The sequence below is a fragment of the Schistocerca nitens genome, chromosome 5 (genome assembly GCF_023898315.1).
Source record: "Schistocerca nitens isolate TAMUIC-IGC-003100 chromosome 5, iqSchNite1.1, whole genome shotgun sequence".
Taxonomy (NCBI): Eukaryota; Metazoa; Arthropoda; class Insecta; order Orthoptera; family Acrididae; genus Schistocerca; species Schistocerca nitens.
Window position 1 is genome coordinate 57,811,819 of NC_064618.1, and position 19,038 is coordinate 57,830,856.

Here is a 19,038-nt window from a genome sequence, read left to right on the forward strand (position 1 = left end):
TACACAAAAATCGATGGCAGTGCAGCAATGGGATGTAAAAATGCCTTTTGCTGAACAACTTTTGTTTCCTTTCTTCCTTCAGTAAGTAAACGCATGTATGCAGTTTCTGTATATAAAAGGCTATAGCACTTCTCTTTTACTTTTAACCATGCATGCATGCAGAATGTACAAGGTAATTTATTTTGTAAGAATAAAGCTTCTGTTTCATGCGAATTCTGTGCTTTGTTCTCAGCCACACTATTGACCTGAACCTTCCTCGATCCACCAGTGGCTCCTTCAGCAAGTGCCATTCTCACCTGCAGGCAACTGCCCATGGTCCCACCTCACACCAGGTAAAAGTGTTCATTTTCATCGCATGCACATCCAACCTGCGAATGTGCCATGCGATATTTGGCAACAACTGTGCCAAATACGTATCGCAAACATGCATACATCGTGTTGTACAGGTCCCCACTTTTAGTTTGTGGGATGGAGCTCCATGATTGTCCCACTTGGTCAGTCAACACAAGGATGGTTAATGCTGGTTGTGGATGACATCTGATGATGTTCCATATGAGCACAACTGGAGACAGATCTGGAAATCGAGCAGGCCAAGGAAACAAGTCAACACTATGTAGAGCAATGGCATGTGGGCAAATTTTAACCTATTGGAAAACACTCCCTGTCACTGTCAATGTCAATTGCCTTGAGAAACACAAAATAAAAAGAAAATGTCTCTAACAAGCAATCATCCTTCTAGCTACGATGGTATTTCTAACACCAAGTCATGGTGGAAAAATGGGGTAGAAAGGAGGTTAGGAACAGAAGAGAGGATTTGGAAATGGTGGCTGTTTGATGGGATTGATGCTGCTTCTTCCGCCCAGCCATCAGCCACCCTTACCCAGTCTGTCTTCCTTCTCCTCATTTCCTTCCTCTCCTCATCCCTTCATCTGACACTCCCTACACATTTACTGAGCTGCAAAGCCAGCAGAGGGTAGTCTGCCAGGACAGTGTAGCCATGCAGCACAGTTAGTCAAGTCACCAGAGTAATGTACAATTTTGCAATCAGGGTGTGTGCGATAACCATGAGAGTGCTCCTGTTGTCATACAAAATTGCACCATAGACAATAACTCCAGGCATACATCCAGTGTGTCTAGCATGGATGGCTGCAGGCCCCAAGCTGGCCTCCTCCTTACCAACAGACGGCTATCACTGACACTGAGGCAGAACCAGCTTTCATAAGAGAATGCAGCAGACCTCCATCCTGCCCTCCAGTGAGCCCTTGCTTGACACAACTGAAGTTGTAAATGGCACTGGTTTGGGCTCAGTTAAACGCATGTTACATGGCATTTAGATTGGAACTTTCCTTGAAGCAACCAATTTGTAATGGTTCATTATGTTACTGGGTTCCAATTGCTGCTCAAACTGCTGCAGCAGATGCAGTACAATGTACCAGAGTCAGAGTTTGAACAAGATGGTCTTCCCTGTCTTTAGTGCATGCCACATGACCGTCTGAAGCCCAGTCTTCTTGCAACGATACACTCTCATGACTACCGCTGCCAGCAGTCATGTTCAGTGGCTACATTCCTGTCAAGTCTTTCTACAACAATATCACAGAAGGAACATTCAGCTTCTTGTAGCCCTATTACAGGACCTTGTTCAAACTCATGAGGTACTGATAATGGAGTCTTTGTCATCTTAAAAGCATTCTTGACTAACATCCAGTCACAATGTCCAATCTCATAGGTAAGTAAAACTCATGAATGTTACAGCATGTATTTAAAGCAAACCTGATTTGCGTCCTCAGATTGACACTGCTAACACCATTCTTATGAATCTGGAGTGAAATTTGAATACAAATCATCTTTCAGATGTAGAAACATGCTCTACAATTCTCATTTACGTCACACGACTTCTTCTTGGTGTTTCAATTTGTTTTCATCAGTCTGTGCGTGTGTGTGTGTATATATACAGGGTGTTTCCAAAATGACCGGTATATTTGAAACGGCAATAAAAACTAAACAAGCAGTGATAGAAATACACCGTTTGTTGCAATATGCTTGGGACAACAGTACATTTTCAGGCAGACAAACTTTCGAAATTACAGTAGTTACAATTTTCAACAACAGATGGCGCTGCGGTCTGGGAAACTCTATAGTACGATATTTTCCACATATCCACCATGCGTAGCAATAATCTGGCGTAGTCTCTGAATGAAATTACCCAAAACCTTTGACAACGTGTCTGGCGGAATGGCTTCACATGCAGATGAGATGTACTGCTTCAGCTGTTCAATTGTTTCTGGATTCTGGCGGTACACCTGGTCTTTCAAGTGTCCCCACAGAAAGAAGTCACAGGGGTTCATGTCTGGCGAATAGGGAGGCCAATCTGCACCACCTCCTGTATGTTTCGGATAGCCCAAAGCAATCACACGATCATCAAAATATTCATTCAGGAAATTAAAGACGTCGGCCGTGATGTGGCCGGGCACCATCTTGCATAAACCACGAGGTGTTCGCAGTGTCGTCTAAGGCAGTTTGTACCGCCACAAATTCACGAAGAATGTCCAGATAGCGTGATGCAGTAATCGTTTCTGATCTGAAAAATGGGCCAATGATTCCTTTGGAAGAAATGGCGGCCCAGACCAGTACTTTTTGAGGATGCAGGGATGATGGGACTGCAACATGGGGCTTTTCGATTCCCCATATGCGCCAGTTCTGTTTATTGACGAAGCCGTCCAGGTAAAAATAAGCTTCTTCAGTAAACCAAATGCTGCCCACATGCATATCGCCGTCATCAATCCTGTGCACTATATCGTTAGCGAATGTCTCTCGTGCAGCAATGGTAGCGGCGCTGAGGGGTTGCCGCGTTTGAAATTTGTATGGATAGAGGTGTAAACTCTGGCGCATGAGACGATATCTGGCGCATGAGACGATACGTGGACTTTGGCGTCATTTGGACCGCAGCTGCAACATGGCGAACGGAAACCCGAGGCCGCTGTTGGATCACCTGCTGCACTAGCTGCGCGTTGCCCTCTGTGGTTGCCGTACACGGTCGCCCTACCTTTCCAGCACGTTCATCCGTCATGTTCCCAGTCCGTTGAAATTTTTCAAACAGATCCTTTATTGTATCGCTTTTCGGTCCTTTGGTTACATTAAACCTCCGTTGAAAACTTCGTCTTGTTGCAACAACACTGTGTTCTAGGCGGTGGAATTCCAACACCAGAAAAATCCTCTGTTCTAAGGAATAAACCATGTTGTCTACAGCACACTTGCACGTTGTGAACGCGCACCCACAGACTGCGTTGTCTTCTATATCTTTCACATCACTTGCAGCGCCATCTGTTGTTGATAATTGTAACTACTGTAGTTTCGAAAGTTTGTCCGCCTGAAAATGTACTGTTGTCCCAAGCATATTGCAACAAACGGTGTATTTCTATCGCTGCTCATTTAGTTTTTATTGCCGTTTCAAATATACCGGTCATTTTTGAAACACCCTGTATATATATTTAACAGCACTCTCAGATTGTTTGCTTACACATTTGTACAGTATATTGTAACATTGCTATCTTTTGGGTGAATCTTCCTTCAGAGCTATAGATTAAACATGCTCACACATGCATCTGCACAGCTACGTCAACCCAGGTGGCTTCATTGTGCCAGCATTGCAGTTAGAAGGAGATATGTCTGGTGGAAAGATGGGGTAGAAAGGAGGTTAGGAGCAGAAGAGGGGATTTGGAAAGGGTGGGCTGGTTGATGGGATTGATGCTGCTTCTTCCGCCCAACCATCAGCCACCCTTACCCAATCTGCCTTCCTTCTCTTCATTTCCTTCCTCTCCTCATCCCTTCATCTGACACTCCGTACACATTCACTGAGCTGCAAAGCCAGCAGAGTGTAGTCTGCCAGGGCAGTGTAGGCAAGCAGGTACATGTGTGTGTATATGTACCATACCTCTGTCATGTCACATAACTGGCCAACTGTAAAAGGAGTCATATCATATACCAGCTCTGCTGTGTCTTGTGTACAGCATTTTATGTGTGTATGACAACCAACAAGCTGTCCATCCAAATGAAGGGCCACTGCAAAACTGTTCCCTAGGGGAGAGTTGTCCACACAGTTGATGAGAACAACATACATGATTTCATTGGTTCTTTCACAGTCCATACTATCTGACCTCTCCCCCTCTGCCAACACTAGCTTCCTTGAATAACACACATCTTTCGATCTCATAAGTTTCCTGGTAACAGTCTTTGCTAGCCCTTGCCCCAGAACAACCATCACCCCGCCACATGTCCATAACTTCACTCATTTTGCACTCATACTGACCTCTCTATAATCTTTCTCTCTTCTGCCCCCCCGCCCCCCCCCCCCCCCTCCTCCCAGTCTACATCTCCACATCGCTGTGCACTTCACATAACTCCCTCATATTATGGCTTGGAGGAGGTTGCTGTTGCCACATTACTATTCTGTGAGCCTGCTGCCTTTCCCTTTCTGCTGTCACCCACAGTTCGCAAACCTTCCCTCCTCCTCCCTGCCTTCTTTCTACCCTCGTCCATTCAACCCACCACAGTTCCTCACCTCTGTTGAGCTGTAGTGCTTACAAAGTGTAGCCACAAAGGACACTGTACCTTTGCAAGTGTATGTGTGTTCGCTCTATGTCTATGAAGAGAATTCATCTGAAAGTGAGTAACGCCCTCATTCCTTTTATGTGCCTATAGACGATATAGTACCTCAACTATTCAGTGAGCTGTTACCTTTACCCCCTCCCCCCATTATTTTTATCCCATCAAGGACTTTCCATACCACTTCACTTAATTGTTAGATAGAATTTACATTTGGTAGGGTGAATAGTGGGGCTTCTTAAATATATATAATTGCATGACAAAATATGTATGATATTTCATTGTACCTGTAGAACTTTATACAATTAAAATCACATGAAATATATGTAATATCAGTTCATAGAGGTGAGAGTGAGGCATAAGCAATATTGTGCATGATTCCACTTTTAAACAAAATACACAAGGAACAAGTTACAATAACACTTACAACATGTGCAATGTAATAATTTTGTCAAGAAATACGCTATTGAATGAACCTACTCTTTACTGTTTCAGGTTGTCGATTTTCTGAATGATCTTTACAGTACATTTGACAGAATTATTGGGTTTTATGATGTTTACAAGGTGAGTTTATTAATCCTCAAAACACGCATATGTTTGTGTCCAATGTTACTACCTGCACTACTTCAACATAATTTAGCAAAAGTTTCAGAGTTATCTGTAAATGCTGGAATGTCCATATTCACTGCCCTCCTTTCCATTGTCAGTTGAGGAAGCAGTTTATTGATCACAATTAATCTGGTTGGTGAGTACAGTTAAAATTTATCGGCCTTTCCAACTCTCTCTCTCTCTCTCTCTCTCTCTCTCTCTCTCTCTCTCTTACTAAGAGAAAGAAACATTATCTCCTCCTCACCCCCTCTCTCTCATTCTGTTAATGCTGTGAAAAGATATTTGTGATGGTCTAGACTGAGGGTGGACTGTCAGTAAGAATTAGGAGTTAAGCAGTTGACAGAAAGCTGCATAAATGATGAATGAGAAGGGAAAGATATTAGATGATGAAGTTAACTGGTAGCAAAACTTATATACTAATTATGTGGCTATATGGGTTTGTCCAAATAACTGCTCTCTCAAGAACCTTGAAGTGAAAGCTTCCATAGATCAAGATGACAATAGGTGAACAGTGAGGAGAAAAAGAGAGTGGGGTTCAGAAGAGGGAATACAGTGAAGGCAAGTACTACCACATACACCAGAGTTGATTAGGTAGTAAGTAGTTAATTAGGAAGAGTAGGAAAGGTAGAAAAGAGGCCTGAGGACAAAAGAAATGGAATGGAAGGGGGAAAATAAAGTGTCAAAGTAAGGGCAAGGAGAATTATAAAAATCTGAAGCCACCAGGAGGGAGGAGTGAAACAAGAACATAAAGGGATGGAAGTAAGATCAGGAGTAGAAGAACAGAAGTAGGACAGATGAAGAAGCAATAAGGGGACTAAAGTGAATGAAATTAATTGACTAAACGATGTAATAAATACAGTTCTCAGCTGTACAATTCACATGGGTTTTAGTAGATGGAGGTGGTTCTATTGTTAACCACTCTTTGCCACTGTAGGAAGTTCATTAGTAAAGCTGAGATATTTTCCAATCTATTTTTAATTGTTTTTATGACCAACTCTCATATCTTGCATTGAAATATGAAACACATGAAATTTATCTGACATTTTTACTGTGTGCAACCAATCTTAAAGCTGTATTTCTTGTTTTTAATAATGTGTGATTTTGATTAGTTTTCTTTCTTTTCTTTTTTCTTTTCTTTTTCTGTGTACAGAAGAAATATTTCAGTGTTTAGTGAAGAATCAATTTTGTTCTCTGCATTTTTCAGTTTCCTTTACTGGAACTGACCAAGTCTGCACTGTACTATGTCATGGAACTGTACTATGTCACGTAATTTGTAATTTATATGTTTCATTTTTCAGAATCTCAGTACAGTTTTGTAAATTTAATTCATTTTGTGAGTATGGATCCAGTATAAATGAACCTATTTGAACTACACCCCCATTGTATGTGTGATGTGTTTGAGCTTCTACAAACACATGAGGATGGATGCCTAGAGGGAAGAACTTCCTATTTTCAGTAGCTGTTGTGATGAAGTTAACTGGTAGCAAACTTATGTACTAATTATGTGGCTATATGGGTTTGTCCAAATAACTGCTCTCTCAAGAGCCTTGAAGTGAAAGCTTCCATAGATCAAGGAATTTCCTGAACTTTGCAGTGGTGGCTGACAGTTAACTATGCTTGAAATATCTCAAAAACTTTGAACCACTCATATATGGACATCCACAGGAATTTATCAACCCAAGGAGGAGGGGGGAGGGGAGCAAGATTCTTTAATGAGCATTTCTGATACAACTAATTTGAGTTTTAGAACAAGTAGTACTACAAAGCAACTTTGACAATAATATAAAAGATATGTTATATAAAAAGTTTCAACTCAAATTACTTTGAGCATAGATCACTTTGATACCTAAAAAGTAAGAAAACTTCATTAGCATATGCAACATACATCTCCTTTCATGGTGCTACATGAGTAACACACACTTCCAAAAAAAACTTTAGACCAGCTTCTAGTCAAGAAAAGTTTATACAGAATTTCACAGAAAAATTTTCAATGTAGGCTTTAGTGACCACCTAGCTCAGATATTAAGCTTGAAAATAAATGGCAGTACTGGGAACAACATGTCTGTACGAATCACACATAGATGCTGTAATCGAGATAACATCAACTACTTCAAAATCTTACTAAACAAAGAAAAATGATAACAGGTCTATAAAATTATGACCTAAATGAAAAATTTAACACCTGAATTAACATATTAATTAATTACTTTCAAACTGCATTCCCACAGAAAAACTGTAACCATAAGGGGCAACTCAATGGAACTGGATTCAGATTCCAAACAGATACTGTTTTGAGCTCATCCAGCTTGGTGGGATGGTTCTGGTAGACAGTGTCTCTCAATGTGCCTCACAAAAAATGGTCACAAGAAGTCATATTGGGCATATATGGAGGCCAATCCATACCTACCCTAGTAAATTTGTAATAATTCACTGCAATTATGCTATTCCCATAGTATTCATCAAGATAGTGAAACACCTGTTCTATGCAATGTGGTCTGGCTGCATCTTGCAGGAACCACTCAGTGCCTGGTCGATCCTGGAAAGCTTTGTGTGGCAACAAATTGTTCCAAAATTGCAATGCAAAATACACTAGTGATCATTTCTCACATGAAAAAAGGGTGAATAATGCAACTGCAGTATGCCACAGCCCAAACAGTAACTTTAGGAGGAAACAGTGGTTTCACTTCACACAAATGGGGCTTTTGGAACTCCAGAATTGCGAGTTTTGTTTATTCTATTCAGGTGGAAGTGAACTCCATCTTTGAACCAGATATAGCATACACCAAATTCTTCATGATCAATCATTGTGACAATTTGGACTGTAAATCTAGCCCTCTATCACATGTCTTGTACAGGCAAGCCCTGGTGGCTTTGAATTTTGAATGGAAAGGGGTAGGCTCAGTCTTTGTATTTTCTGCATGCTGGACCGCTTCAGACCAGTCTCTGCTGCAATTTTTAATATTGATTTCCTTTTCTAATATCTGTAAAAAGTTTGACAATGGCACTGCATGACATGGCCAGTGCAGGTACTTTACAGACCAACAGTGACTAGACAACAACTGGTGAACAGAGCCCCATGAGTGGAACGAACTTGCTGTGTGAATTGAACTATGGGAAACAGAGCATCTGCACCTACGTAGAGAGATGCACAACAGTATATTCAGCATGCAGCTGGTATGGGCATCTAGTGACTGAGCACTGTACAACTTTTAGGATGAACACAAGGCTAGGTCTGCAGCGGTTTAACTCAACATGAGCAGTGGCCTGCTACACTTACTGCCACTCACAAGTAAATATTTTCGTCAGTTGATCTGCCGATATGATGTGACACTTGCACCTTCCGCAGCAGGCTTCTGAACTACTCAGCTCTTATTCCCCACTAGATCATCAGCCATGCTGCCTGTCAGTTGGAACTTGCTGAAGAGTTTATGAATGGTTTTTGCATCAGATGCTTTTGGTAGATTAAACTGTGTTTGAAAACTGTGCTGTGTTACCATAGGACTGATTTCTAGCCTGTGGTATTCCAGTATCCGAAAAACATATTGTTAAATGGAGTACATGTTCTCAACCTCTTCCTTTGGTACACCAACTTCCTGTCACATTTCAATGTTGAATTGATTGCTCTGAGCTGCACCGCTCTGCTTATACACACTACTTTATGAATATAGAAATCAGGGACTCCTTCACTGGAGACACTGTATTATAAAAAATATTTCAAAGTAGTGAGAAAATCAATAAGAGTAGTATAATGATAAATACATATAATTCAACAAATAAGGTAAAGACCATGTGGAATGTTACAAAGAAAGTAACTGGTGAAAAAAGAAATCACAAGAAAATAAATGAAAGTAATAAATCCCACAGCAGTACCCAACACAATCAACAACTTTTTCACACTTGTTGCAAATAGTATGATAAAATCAAACATAAATATTGATGTGCAGTCCAATAAATATCAAATATGCACGTATAATGAAGGCATTACCTACAAACATATCTGAGTTATGGCTATGGGCACCCAGATGGTACCATTCTATGCCAACCTCTTCATGGGCCTTCCTAAACACCCAGAATCCTAAACCCCTCACTGGTTCAGATTCACTGATGACATCTTTGCAATCTGGAGTGAGGGTGAGGACACCCTATCCACATTCCTACAGAACTTCAAAAACGTCTCCCCCCGTTTGCTCCACCTGGTCCTACTCAACCCAACAAGCCACCTTCCTAGATGTTGACCTCCACCTCGAAGATGGTTACATCAGTACCTCTGTCCATATCAAATGTACTAACCACCAGAAATACTTCCATTTTGACAGCTGCCACCCATCCCATATGAAGAAGCCCCTTCCACACAGCCTAGCCACCCGTAGTAATCACATCTGCAGTGACAAGCATACACAGACCATAAGTATCCTCCCAACCTTGTACAAAAACAAACCTCCCGTGCCTTATCTTTCCAGTCTCCCACCACTTCCCAAAAGTCCACCGTGGAGCCACAGAGGAGCATTTCCGTTGTAATTCAGTAACATCCAGGACTGGAGCAACTGAATTGCATTCTCCACCAGGGTTTCAACTACCTCTCGTCATGCCCTGAAATGAGAAATATCCTGCCCATTATCCTTCCCATCACTCCCACAGTGGTATTCCGCCATCCACCAAACCAGCTCAATATACTCATCTATCCCTGCACAACCCCTGTTCCAAACCCCTTACCTCATGTCTTGTACCCTGTAGTAGACCTAGGTGCAATACCTGTCCCATACATCTTCCCACCACCACCTACTCCAGTACAGTCACAAACATCACCTATCCCATCAAAGGCAGGGCTACCTGTGAGACCGGTCAGGTGATCTACAAGCTAAGCTGCAACCACTGTGCTGCATTTTATGTGAGCATGACGACCAACAAACTGTCTGTCTGCATGAATGACCACCAACAAACTGTAACCAAGAAACAAGTGGACCACCCTGCTGCTGAGCATGCTACCAAACATGACATCCTTCATTTCAGTGACTACTTCACTGCCTGTGCCATATGGATCCTTCCCACCAACACCAACTTTTCTGAACTGTACAGGTGGGAGCTTTCCCTGCAATACATCCTATATTCCCAGAACCCTCCTGGCCTCAAACTTTTTTAGTCCCTGTCATCACCCATCCAGCCCCTTCCCTGTTCCCATTCCAGCACTACACAGCCATCATTCCACAAACATACCCAGTCTTTTTATGCCTCTCCTTTTCCACCTCACCCCCCATCCTCCGTCTAACCTGCAGCACTACATTGTACGCCAGTCCCTCCCACTCTTTCCCCAGCCTCCTCCTTACCCCCACCCAGTCATCGTTCCCATCATGCACTGGTGCTGCTGCTCACAGTGTGGTTTAAGTTGCCTGAGACTGCAGTTGTGTGTGTGAGAGATGCATTTGCATGAGTGTGTGTGTGTGCGTGTCTGTCATTTACTTTTGATGAAGGCCTTACAGGCTGAAAGCTTTATTTAGTTGTACAGTTCTTTTTGCTGTGCCTATCTGTGACTCAGCATCTCTGATGTGTGGTGAGTGGCAACTTTCTTCTCATAATATTGTTACACTCCATTACTGGATTTTCCATTGTTTGAAATAAGCACATATAGCAGGTCAGTGTACAGTCTTAGACATAAAACCTGGTCACTGGATGTATCAAGTTGAAATTGTACACTTAAGGCAGCCAATGAAACCAGCCACCTGTCAGAAATCTACATCTAGCCCTATGAAATCTAGCCCTATGAACGATTGGGCAACAGGTTGCAGAAATATGTGGAGGAAGTGATGTCTTCTTCTCAAGCTGTTACAATGCTGTATCAGTTTATTGTCTAAGGGTAACTGCCACACAATGTAGACACAAAGTCCTGAATTTGAGTCCTCTCCTTCCTCTATTTTTAAACCACATTTTGACTTCTGCTAAGGTTATCAGTCTTGTGGAACAACAAAGACAATTCACTTCATTTCCTAAAGCAGCACAGTAACAGTTATGCAAAACAACTCATGGCTGTGTCAAGGTGTGGACAGTTTATTCCTGAAAGTCTCCTTGCCTGACAGTGGTCACCGGTTATTGGTCACATGCTACCCACTTTCTGATGCAAGGAGCCATCCGACCAGGTGATTGGAGCATGGAGCTATGAGTGTATTTATCAACTGTTGTTTTCTTATTTGACATATTAGTATTTATATTCCAGTTACATACTGGATTTTGCATCTTATTAACACTGTTTGAACAATGTAAGTCACACGTGGACAAACATCTTGATGTTTGTAACATTTGTGACTTATTGTTCACTTTGGTTTTAACAGGAGGTGGAGACAGCATGAAACCTTTGTATTGTGTGTCAGGTGAGTGCTTAGGAGCCCAAAACATAGCATTTCTTGCTTCTGAAATGATCATTCTGGTATGAATGATTTTCCACATTCAGGAAGTATCGAGAACTGCCATACGTGATCAACTGCAGCCATTTAACTGATGTGTAATATTTGCATTCAATAATCTTCAGAAGTCAGGTGGAGGAGTGCTACTTACTCAAATTCATTGCAACAAAACTCAAAGAGGTGACTGCTTCTGTATTTTTTGTGAATCTCATTGTTTCACTCATTGAGCATCATGTTGCACTATTGTTGCTGGTGATGAGGTATGATGCTTGTATGTTAACTTCTTAAGAAGAAATTAATTGCTGAACATATACTCAAGCAAACAGCAGTGTGAATATTCTGCATCTGGTGGCTCAAAAAGGTTTTGTGCAATAGAAACTGCTCCTCAGGCATGTGTCCATCACAGCTGGTACTTGATGCCAATAGCTGAGTCACCTTTCAGTTGCAGTGTTAGAAAAATAACTGAAAAACCTGCATCCATATTGCTGCTACACAATAACACATTCTGCTGATTTCACGAACAAAACTGTCCAGAAGTTTGTTGGGAATCTTCCCTCACCCACTTATTCATCTGATCTTAAGCCTTTTCTTGAGATTTCATTATTAATTTTCTATCTGGCTTGGGGTTGCAACAGGATTAACTTATACAACCAGCAGAAAGAATACCAGCTGATGTGTTCCTTGAGTGAGCTGGGAACTGACTACAGCTTGCTTCTCAACGACACAGCTGCCAGGGGCCAGAATACCCAATGTATATGTCAATGAATCTTATTCACATTTCTGTAACTAGGTTTAAGATCTAGATTGGGGTTATTAATAATATTCACATGCATTTATGGCAAACTAAACATCATAATTCAATAACTGTCATAATTTTTTGCCTCAAGTGTACTGGAAATAAAAAGATTATTCTGGAGCACACCCAGTGTTCATACTGTAAACATTATTATTGGGCAACACAGCTTTCTGGTAATTATAGACTTACAAAATATTTTTCTTGAAATCATGATCATAGCCACTATCACCAAAAATGTCATACACAAAAGAAGAGACAAGATAGCATTGATTGCAAAATGTGATCATCCACAGGGAGCATTAGTGAATAACAAAGTTCCATAATGACAGATAATGTGGCCTCAAAAAGCCAATAAAAATGAAAACAGCTAATATATGCAGTGCAAGTTCAAACCCAGCTTCTGCTTACACAAAAGGAGAAGCAGTTGTTATCAGAACGTGGAACAAGGAACACAAAATGCTGTGTTATGTCTAGAATATGTCATCATTAAGCAAAACTGTGATTCAGTCTGTAAATACTGAGAGAACTACACGTGTCATCTACTCAGTATGATTACAAGATATCTGCTGTCAATTTTTTGGCAATAAAAGCAAACAGTGCCTATGCAGAAGAACTTTCCAATATGTGGTATACTTAAGACAGAGTGAACCAGAAACTGCAATAGGTTCATGAAACTGAGCCTTGTGCTGAGATCCTATGCAATGCTTGTGCAGAACAGTTTCATATAAATGCTGCCTCTGGGATGCTGTAATATTCATATGAGAATTATCAAACTGTAATGTGATGGTAGAATTTGCAGAGACTATCCGTACACTGTTGACACATATCGCCAAATTACCACCATGTTGTATTATAGTCCAGACGACATTGAATGCCCAAATGTGTTAAGAGATTAAACTTCTTTTATGCAACTGGTTGCTGATTACTTTGATATATAATTATCTAATTAACTTACTACATTCATAGATTTATGAAGGCACTAACACATTTCACATGCACGTAAAATGCAGTGCCTATTTATGCAAGTAACTAGTGGTTGGTATATTTCAGGACAATGAAAGCAGGACTGCACAAACTAATTAATTAACTAACTGTAACATATAGAACCTGTGATGTGACTATCATTTCAGTTGCATAGCAGACAATAATTTTGTTAAACAGTTATCTGCAGAATTAATGTAATAACCACAAGAATGAATTCTGTAAGCATTTTTGTGTCACTGGCAACTCAAGAATTGATGACTATGTTTGTTGAATCAGATTTTTCAAACTGCTGCTAGATACAAGAGACACTGTTTTCCAATTTATTTTGAGCAGTAATTTGGAAACAGCAGTACATGATGTAGCTGCCATCTGAACAATGCTTAATGTCATATAATATGTATAAATATTAGCTATGAAAGAAGGCGCAAAAAGAATCAAGCCAAGTGCAAAAACAGTATTAAAACAACCAAGATGAATCATTACAAGTGCAAAAAAAGAGTACTAAAACAGCCAATATAAAGTGCTGCATTGCCTAGTATTATTTACAATTACTTATTGAATGAAAAATAGCAGCTATAATGTGGAACTGTGTGTTTAACTAAACCATGGTATAAATGCTTTTATGTATTACAGTTAAACAGGGCAAATTTCCTTTATTTTCTACAAGTATTCTACTGTAAAAGTGTAAAGAAATCATGTTCACAATTTCTCAGAAAGTAATGCACAGCAATTTGTACAATTACAGACGTGATATGTAGAAGTATTCTATCCTACAATTTGCAAGTAGTCACTTTCTGTGCTAAAAGATGATTCTCAACTTACAATACAAAACTAATTCACAGTCACATTTTTCCTGAAAGCCACACTGAAAGATTACTCATGACCACTTGAAATAATGAAGTATACGGAACAAGAACATCCTGCATGGCTGCAGGGGGTGCATGAGGGATTGCACTGTGTGGAGTAGAATGGCACGATGGCCATGAAAAGTGGAGAGGAGCGTCCTGACTTGTGTTGGCAAGTTCTGTTTGGATATACTATGAGAAAAGCTGGTTTCTGGCCCAGAGCTGCAAGAACAACTGAACTGAACTCAAACCAGAACTTACTTGCTGGACGCTGAGCCGGCCTTATGTACCCAGCAGGTGGAAGAATTTTTTGTGCCCACATGATGTATGGACAACGTCATTAGCAGAGCCACCTGTTTCCTGGCGTGCACTGCCTACATATGTAACTGCTGACCCTGGTGGAGGCTGCAACAAAAGGCACATAAACATTCTGTTTCTATACTAGAGTGTCATGATATCTTATGCCCATCTTGTAGGCATACACAATCACCAGAGTGGCAGATAGACAAACCTTCATGATGGAAACATTGGGTTGGCAGCAAACATATGTGATCTATGGCTGATATAAAACAAGAATCTGTAGCATGCCTTGTTATAGTCAAGTGTATTGGATTATAATGGTTAATTTACCAGTAGTAATACACATCTTAGGACAAAATTTATCTTTGTTCTCATAGACAGAAACTTTCTCTCAATTATTTGTGGGTCATTCTATTGTTAAGATTGGGACAGACAAGAGACATTACAGCCATAGTTTCTTTATGTAATAATCAAATTTATAAATATTAAATTACACAATTTTATAGTATCCAACAACATTCCTTTCCAATACACTTTTCAAATGATTTCTATTAAAATGAAATAGTTTAAAAAAACAATAAATGCATGTTACGGTAAGGACTCAGAGAAAACAAATCAATGTTGCGTTACACAAAAGATGAGAACTCTGTGAATAGTTTATTGACAATTTTGTTTTTTAAATGGTTAGGATGTAAATAAAGATTACACTTCAGTTGTTGCAACATTTTTACATCCTTCATATTTGAAATATTTTGATGTAATATCTGTTACATTTGCAACAGTACAGTACTATGGTTAGGACCACGGTGAAATCTGTAAATTTAAATCCTTTTAGTTTTTCTTTAGAACTGAAAATAGTAATATACACAATGATAATGAATACCATAAATAAAGTTGTACATTTTCTCTGAAATAAAATATTTTCAAATTTTAAATATCAGATCGTGAAGGGAGATGAAAACTTAATAGTCATGGGTGACTGGAATTTGATAGTAGAAAAAGGAAGAGAAGGAAATGTAGTAGATGACTATGGAATGGGGGTAAGAAATGAAAGAGGAAGTGGCCTGGTAGAATTTTGCACAGAGCATGACTTAATCATAGCTAACACTTGGTTCAAGAATCATAAAAGAAGGTTGTATACATGGAAGAGGCCTGGAGGTACTGGAAGGTTTCAGATAGATTATATAATGGTAAGACAGAGATTTAGGAACCAGGTTTTAAATTGTAAGACATTTCCAGGGGCAGATGTGAACTCTGACCACAATCTGTTGGTTATGAACTGCGGATTGAAACTGAAGAAACTGCAAAAAGGTGGGAATTTAAGGAGATGGGACCTGGATAAACTGACAGAACAAGAGGTTGTAGAGAGTTTCAAGGAGAGCATTAGGGAACAATTGACAGGAATGGGGGAAAGAAATACAGTATAAGAAGAATGGATAGCTTTGAGGGGTGAAATAGTGAAGGCAGCAGAGGATCAAGCAGTCAAAAAGACAAGGGCTAGTAGAAATCCTTCGGTAACAGAAGATATATTAAATTTCATTGATGAAGGGAGAAAATATAAAAATGCAGTAAATGAATCTGGCAAAAAAGAATACAAATGTCTCAAAAATGAGATCAACAGGATGTGCAAAATGGCTAAGCAGGGATGGCTAGAGGACAAATGTAAGGATGTAGAGGCATATCTCACTAGGGGTAAAATAGGTACTGCCTACAGGAAAATTAAAGAGATCTTTGGAGAGACGAGAACCAGTTGTATGAATATCAAGAGTTCAGATGGAAACCCAGTTCTAAGCAAAGAAGGGAAAGCAGAAAAGTGGAAGGAGTATATAGATGGTGTATATAAGGGCGATGTTCTTGAGGACAATATTATGGAAGTGGCAGAGGATGTAGGTAAAGATGAAATGGGAGATATGATACTGCATAGAGTTTGACAGAGCACTGAAAGACCTAAGTTGAAACAAGGCCCCGGGAGTAGACAACATTCCATTAGAACTGCTTTAGGAGAGCCAGTCCTGACAAAACTCTACCATCTGTTGAGCAAAATGTATGAGACAGGCAAAATACCCTCAGACTTCAAGAAGAATATAACAATTCCAATCCCAAAGAAAGCATGTGTTGAAAGATGTGAAAATTACCGAACTATCAGTTTAGTAAATCACAGCTGCAAAATACTAATGCAAATTCTTTACAGATGAATGGAAAAGCTGGTAGAAGCCGACCTCGGGGAAGATGAGTTTGGATTATGTAGAAATGTTGGAACACATGAGCCAATACTGACCCTACGACTTATCTTAAAAGATAGATTCAGGATAGGCAAAACTTAAGTTTCTAGCATTTGTAGGCATAGAGAAAGCTTCTGACAATGTTGACTGGAATACTCTCTTTCAAATTCTGAAGGTGACAGGGTAAAATACAGGGAGCGTAAGGCTATTTACAATTTGTACAGAAACCAGATGGCAGTTATAACAGTCAAGGGATGTGAAATGGAAGCAGTGGTCTGGAAGGGAGTGAGACAGGGTTGTAACCTATCTTCGATGTTATTGAGTCTGTATATTGAGCAAGCAGTAAAGGAAACAAAAGAAAAATTGAGAGTAGGAATTAAAATCCACGGAGAAGAAATAAAAACTTTGAGGTTCACCAGTGACATTGTAATTCTGTCAGAGACAGAAAAGGACATAGAACAGCAGTTGACTTGAATGGACAGTGTCTTGAAAGGACGATATAAGATGAACATCAACAAAAGCAAAATGAGGATAATGGAATGTAGTCAAATTAAGCCAGATGACACTGAGAGAATTAGATTAGGAAATGAGACACTTAAAGTAACACATGAGTTTTGCTATTTGGGGAGCAAAATAACTGATGATGTTAGAAGTAGAGAGAGTATAAAATGTAGACTGGCAATGGCAAGGAACACGTTTCCGAAGAGGCGAAATTTGTTAACATCAAGTACAGATCTAAATGTCAGGAAGTCGTTTCTGAAAGTATTTGTATGGAGTGTAGCCACGGATGGAAGTGAAACATGGATGATAAATAGTTTAGACAAGAAGTGAATAGAAGCTTTTGAAATTTTGTGCTACAGAAGAATGCTGAAGATTAGAGGGTAGATCACATAACTAATGAGCAGATATTGAATAGAATTGGGGAGAAGAGAAATTTGTGGCATAACTTGATTAGAAGAAGGAATCGGTTGGTAGGACTTGTTCTGAGACATCAAGGGATCACCAATTTAGTATTGGGGGGAAGTGTGGAGGGTAAAAATTGTAGAGGGAGACCAAGAGATGAATACACTAAGCAGATTCAGAAGGATACAGGTTGCAGTAGGTACTGGGAGATGAAGAAGCTTGCACAGGATACAGTAGCATGGAGAGCTGCATCAAACCAGTCTTTGGACTGAAAACCACAACAACAACAACAACAACAACAAATACAAGATGTAACAAGTCTATGATTAAACAAAGCAGTCATTTAAATTGAAACTGTCCTCTGCTGTTTGCAATGTCAGGTTGACTAACCACTTTTAGAACTACAGACTCAGGCTCAAAAGTTTCACCTTCAGGATCTGGCAAAATCACCTTCTTCACCCTTGGTTACATGTATTGTAGATAACACTTCTATCTGGTTTTTTCTAGTACAAGTGCATAATAATCTAATACTTTTTAATGTTTTTAATCATAACAAGATGAACAGGCACAAAGTTTCCAGCTTTTATACTCTGTGTTCTTTCCAATATCAATTTTCTGTTGCTCTGTCCTTTTGGCATTGCTCTCTTTTTTCCTTCTGTCAAAACTCTTGATACTTCCAAAGATCTTATTTCAGTCACTGTTAGTATGCAGCCACACAAGACAATTAACTCATCTTTAAATTTGAAAAGATTATTATTTTACTAATATTTATTACCAATATTATTAAAATGAGTTGTTATATATTTAATTTTAGCAAAGAAGAAACGAAACACAGTGATGATAAAATAATTCTTGTGAATTATTAGTCACTGTCATCTGCTGTGTTATGGTTTGGACAAAAGTTCAAAGGTCTTAATTTATAAAAAAAACAGAAACCTTAGAGATATTCTTCCTACAACACAGTTTGGTGAGGTATTAACTGAGAAAATTTAGACTTGAAAACTTTGTGATTAATAATGGCTTCATATTAATACCTTTTTTTTGTATTTTGTTAGAGCTGGGATAACACAAATTCCTCAATAGAAAAATTGAATTAAAAAATTGATTTACCTTTCAAATTAATATCCAAACACTTCCTAACACTGTCAGCAATGAAATGGAGAGAAAAAAATCATCTGATCTCTAAACAATTGAAGCTCAAAATAAAAGATACCTGTGCAAGTTTGGCATTTAAGAGCAATCAAAAATATCACCATCTTCAAACTAAATTTCTCAAATTTTGTAAACTTAAACAAAAACTGATTACAGGCATAAATAATTCCACATCTGATCTTCAATTTGATTTATAACGTGTACCGTTCCTGTAAAATTTATAAAATGAT

The 19,038-nt window shown here is 39.4% G+C and overlaps 1 protein-coding gene across 1 annotated transcript in view; it reads left to right on the forward strand.

Moving 5' to 3' along the window:
- LOC126260277 (atrial natriuretic peptide receptor 1-like) overlaps positions 1–19,038 on the forward strand; it is a 350,450-nt gene that overhangs the window by 250,898 nt on the left and 80,514 nt on the right. Inside the window, exon 8 of the mRNA XM_049957603.1 lies at positions 5,098–5,166. Coding sequence (XP_049813560.1) covers positions 5,098–5,166 — 69 coding nt within the window. The remainder of the gene's footprint in view (positions 1–5,097; positions 5,167–19,038) is intronic.